This window comes from Sturnira hondurensis, unplaced genomic scaffold (assembly GCF_014824575.4).
Source record: "Sturnira hondurensis isolate 20B ecotype Veracruz unplaced genomic scaffold, ASM1482457v3 Scaffold0007077, whole genome shotgun sequence".
Taxonomy (NCBI): domain Eukaryota; kingdom Metazoa; phylum Chordata; class Mammalia; order Chiroptera; family Phyllostomidae; genus Sturnira; species Sturnira hondurensis.
In genome coordinates, this window is record NW_028079708.1 from 109383 (window position 1) to 115175 (window position 5793).

The window sequence follows — 5793 nt, forward strand, 5'->3', positions numbered from 1 at the left end:
AAGTAATACCATTGAACACAGTCTGCTTGAAGGATATGCATTCACTGATCAGAATGAACACAGTGACTATTTTGTGAACCTAGCTTTCTGGCGCAGGAAATAGGGAAAGGAGGATGAGCATATAATAAGGATACATAATGACTCATTCATTCATTCTTTTATTCATTCATTAAACAAATGTTTACTACAGGCTTATCCTGAACCAGGTATTATCTTAGATATTGTGGGGAGAAAGAGAAAGAATGCACCTTTACCAACAAATTTATATTTAATGGAGAATACAAAAAAATAAATATGTAGTCATTTTCTGGTAATAAATGCTAAAATATATCATTGAAGGAGCCATTTTAGATAGGGAGTTAAACAAAACCAGTGAGTTTCTATTTGATCATAGACCATTATAAAGTTATACAAATAACTGGAGGAAAAGTGTTGAGTTTGGGGCAAAGGGAGCAACAAATGAAATTGAGTGTCAAATAAACAGCTCTTTATGCATTTCAATAATTCTGCAGTTTGTGGTGATGTTCTGCACTTTCTACATTCCTTTATCAAAAATATAATATGGATATTCCCAGGTGACATTTTTTGTGGCAGAAAGAAAAGGAAGGAAGCCCACTCAGTGTATCCATAAATGTCCTCTAAAGATGTATTTATGCAATTATGTTGGTATTCCTTAGAATGATAACAAAATATGGGATAATATTCATAGAGTACTATTGTAGTGTACTTTCATTAAGAAATTACTATTGAATAATTTCAGATCTGCAGAAATAATCTGGAATCATACAAACAAAAGTTTTATTAATGTAACATTAACCCTTTGAGACTTTTGAAGAATGTCAGGGAAACTAAAAGTATTTCAGCCAATGCCATAAGCCTCAAAACAAACAACTACAGGAACTGCTTGCCACACTGACTTTTTTCCTGTCCCAAATATTTTTTTGACAAGGCATTCCTGTGTACAGCTTGGGACAGGGGCCTATGGGAAGTGAGGACATTTTACAGACAATGAGTCCTTGACTTCCAGTCCTGTAAACTGGAATTATTTAAAGCATAATTATACTTGTAGGACATTATATTTATCAACCCACTTGCAAAAAGAACTAAGTCATTAAAAGGGCTTTATAAAAAGTGTAACCACCATGGAGACAGCCATTTTATTACACACCCATGCCAAAGTAGCACCTAACAGAAATAATACTAGAATTTTAGTGTCATGTCATACTAAATCCATGTTTAAATTTCCCCAATTATCTCAAAGCTATATTTTTACACATAGTGTGAATCAAGAGTCAAGTAAATTTGGTTACTATAACTTAGTCCCTGTTAGTATGTGGTTGTTCCTTCTGTGTGTGTTCATATCCAGGGCTGCATAGTCTTTCTCTGGTTCATTGCTTCATCTATCTGGTCTCATTTAAGCTGCTGTTTCACCACTTCTTTTAAAATGATACATGGAGAGACTTGAGTTGGGGTGGTGAACTTGCACCATGGTATACGGGTAATGTATTGTAGAATTGTACCCCTGAAACATATAGTTGCATTAACCAATGTCACTACAATAAATTCAGTAGAAAATGAATGAATGAATGAATGAATGAATGAATAAACAATCTTCATTAGTTCAGGTTCACTTTCAGTATTTTTTGAGGCAAAAATGTATAGGTGGTTCTGACTATTGCCAGTTGTGTGAAATTAACTGGTTATCTGACTTCCAGTGATGCTCAGTCTGATTCAGGTAGTGTCAGCGTGATTACTTCACTTAACAATTTCCCACCTTGATATCTGAAATTCTTCTGTGAGACTATCTGACTATATGTGGAAATGACAACCAAATCTAAGATATGCGCATGTTAAAAGCAGAAAATTACTTTTAGAAATAATAAAATAAGAATAAATGAACAAATAAAACTTCCCCAACTTTTTGCTTAATGAATAATTTTAATACCTATTGAATCAAAATCTTGACCCACAATTTGAGCTCTAAAATTGTGATTTTCCAATTTCATCTTTTTATCTGCTTTTATTTCTTTTGAACTTCCTCTCATTAACTGTTAGGTATCCCTGACATACAATTCATAAAGGAACAACAGAATAAATATGTATCTCTTTTATCAACTTTCAGAGTAATTACCTGATACCCACAGCATCCTTTAATGGTAGTCAATGATTTGTTTTTCTTTTATAATACCTAGATTTAAATGTTTAAAATTAAATGTTTGATATCTTTAAATTAATTTCAGTACATATTCATTTTTTATGTTAATCCCAAACCATTGGAAGCCATTTTAAATGGTCTCCTATGTCTCTTTGAAATGAACCTACTAGATACTAACAGCATTCCCATCATACTTTCTACCTCAGACTTCAAATCACTTATTTTTCCAAGAAACTCTGCTTCTATTTAAAGGGCAAGGATTTCCCTTCAGAGAGAATTTTTGGGGATAAGGATGTTCATTGCTATTAGGTTGTCATTAAGTGGTATGTGTTGTAAGAGAAAAAATGTCAAACTAAATTTTTAATTCAAATTAAGATGAGTTCTCTATTTGCCTCTCTTACTTTAGAGTTGTAATTCCTCTCTTATGCCAATAACCTCAGTTAAAATGATTATTTATTTACTTTACACTAAAAAAGTGTTGCATAATGGGGAAGTACACTCAAAATGCTATGTTTAAAGCTCTTTATAGAAAATGCTTTACCTTGTGTGACTATGTTTCCATTATAAACACACACATTTGTTTTTACCTTCTTGTAATTTTTAGAGATTTTTGTACACAGTTTGACATAAAGGGTGTCTTTTAAGCTAACTTAAATTCTATATTTCCCTCAAATCTAAGCTATATTTTAAGATACATTCCTCAAAATTTTTGGCTTATCTCCTTATCTTTACCACTTTTATATTACCTTTCTCTGTTTTTTCACACAACTTACCATACTATAAAAACTTTTCTACTTTTTGTCTTTTTATTCATTTAATAACAAACTCTGGAGAGTATCACATAGCAATATACAGAAACTTTCCATCTCCACAATTGTATATTTCTTTATTGTGACCAATAGCTTTTTCAACCACTTTGATATTGGATTTTATTCAGTCTACTGTCATTATAAATAATGCTTGTGAATATGTGATTTATGCTTTTGATACTATATCTTTGAGGCAGATTCCTGTGAATGCTTTGAAAGAGGATAAATTTATATGGGATGTTGCTAGTACTTCATATCACACATAATGTGTTACCTACCTTCCCCAATGTGTAAAAAAATGTTTTCCTGTAGGTTAACTTACAGGATTTGTCATTGAACTTTTGGATTTGCTCCATTTCCATAGGTGAGAAATGATAGCTCATGGCAGTTTTCATTTGTATGTTGATTATTCTGAGTCATGTGGAATAACTCTTCATATGTTTAAAGGTTGCTCATATTCCTTTTTTATAAGCTAATTATATCTTATGTCTATTTCTCTATAAAATTGTCATTTTCTCTTCTATGTGCAATATAAGCAGTGCTTTTTATTGGTCACTTTAATTTTTTTGTTGTTTTTGTCAAAAAGTTTTGTATATTCAGATAATCTAAATTTTAAACTTGTTTTAGAATTCTCCCAAGGCATGTGACATAAGAAGTTTATTTTCTCACATGATCATGCATTTGTTCCAACATGGCATCGTTTTAATAATAATGTCTCTAATTCATTTTAAATTCTATAGGGATAGACTTCGTACTAAAATTTGCTTTGATTTTTAAGGTGTTTGTTACTAGATATTTATGCTTATTAGTCATTCATAAAAACATTAGAACAAAAATTTTGAAATGACTCCTTAATATTCCCAGGTAAAATGTATATTACCTTCATCTTGATCCTAACATGTATGAACTAGACTGAATAATGCTTATAGAAATTTCCAGACCTGGTAAGACTTGGAATGCAGCCTTTTGAGACAGAATATCCACACATAATTCAAGGATATTAAAGTGACTCCAGTGATTGTAATTTCCAAGTGACAAAATTAATTTGTATCACCTCTCAGACTAATAACCTCAGAGGTATTCTTGTGAAAGGGGCACTAGATTTGAAGTCAAGGGTAAGTTCCTGTCTTAAGTCAATTATTTCTCAACCCAAGCTGACCATTCATTCATGGAATTTACATACTCCCAGGAAGGAAAGTGTCAGCAAAGACTTATGCCTGCTTTTGTCACATAGCATATCCCCCTGCATCTCCCAACAATGACACAATGTTTCATTGACACACAACACAAATGCATTTAAAGGCAAGCCACCCATGGCCACGTGCAGTAACAAAGCAGAAAGGCCTTTTCTAAGGCGAGTGAAGATCATCCTCTCAACAACTTTGTTCTCCGTATGAACCACCTGTTGTGCTTCATAGTATTTTTTTGTGTTTTTTTTTTTTACCTAATTTGAAGAAATAAATGCTTTATAAGCCAAAATCCTTTGGAATGTATATTAGAATTTACTTCTTTGCCATCATCAAGGGATTTGAGCTAACCAAGTCACGATATGCTAACATCTCAGCCATCCATAAAAACCTCATGCAAATATTTACTATCCATTTTAGAAGTGTTTCAGGTTCTGTTGATGCTCCTCTTTGGGACTGAAAATATCCTTTGATGTTGGTTCAGTGAGATGGGACTTTTGCACCTATGAATTTCCAGAAGGCATCCTTCACATCTTTATTCCTCAGGCTGTAGATCAGAGGGTTCAGCATGGGGTTGACCACTGTGTAAAAGACAGAGGCCACTTTGACAGTTTGCCGAGAGTTTTTGGAGTTGGGCACACAGTAGAGGGAAAGTATGGTCCCATGGAAGATGGTGATGGCTGTCAGGTGGGAGGCACAGGTGGAGAAGCCTTTGCGACGCCCACTGGCAGAACGAATGTTTAGTACAGTCACAAAAATAAAAGCATATGAAGCAAGGATGATCAGTAGTGTACTTACCTCATTGAAGGTGGCGAAACCAAAGAGCAGCAGCTGGGGGATGTATATATCAGAGCTCGAGACAGCGATGAGAGCAGTATATTCACAGAAGAAGTGGTTAATTACATTATACCCAAAAAAGTTTAGTTGGAGAGCATAGCAAAGGAGTACCAAGGGGCCAAACATACCCCAGAGATATGATCCAGCCACCAGCAGGGCACAGAGCCTCGGTGACATGGCCACTGTGTAGAGCAGAGGATTGCAGATGGCCACAAAACGGTCATAGGCCATCACTGCCAGCAAGAAGGACTCAGTCACCACTGCAGTGCAGGACAGGAAGTACTGCAACATGCAGCTAGCATAGAAGATGCTTTTATCGGCCATGACCAAGTTCTCCAGAAGTTTGGGAGTAACGATAGAAGAATAACAAAAATCAACGAAAGAAAGGTGACTAAGGAAAAAGTACATGGGGGTGTGAAACCTGGGGTTAATCTTGATGATTACTATCATTCCGAGATTGCCCGCCACAGTGACAATGTACATGAGCAGAAACACGAGGAAAAGAGGGATCTGAAGCTCCGGGTAATCTGTGAAACCCAAGAGGACAAAGACTGTCTCCACACTCATATTTCTTGTCGCCATCACCCTAATATATTTGAAGGGAGAGTGGGGAAAAGAATTGTTTCTGTCAAAGAAATTTATGGCGATAAGTGACAAACGTGTCATGAATTTCTGTGGTAGACCAAAGAAAAGGAGAAGAGTTTGAGTCCTAGTTTCTTCCATACAGGACGTGTCTCATTCGGATAACTGCTATGATGTAACAAACCAGGCTGAGTCTCTAAAACATCTTTGCATCTCCATTGCA

At 34.9% G+C, this 5793-nt stretch overlaps 1 protein-coding gene across 1 annotated transcript; it reads right to left on the minus strand.

Moving 5' to 3' along the window:
* Nucleotides 1-4631: 4631 nt before the first annotated feature.
* On the minus strand, nucleotides 4632-5570 carry LOC118990488 (olfactory receptor 5D14). The gene has a single exon (XM_037051096.1). It carries the CDS (start codon nucleotides 5568-5570, stop codon nucleotides 4632-4634), a length of 939 nt encoding a protein of 312 aa, XP_036906991.1.
* Between the last annotated feature and the right edge of the window lie 223 nt (nucleotides 5571-5793).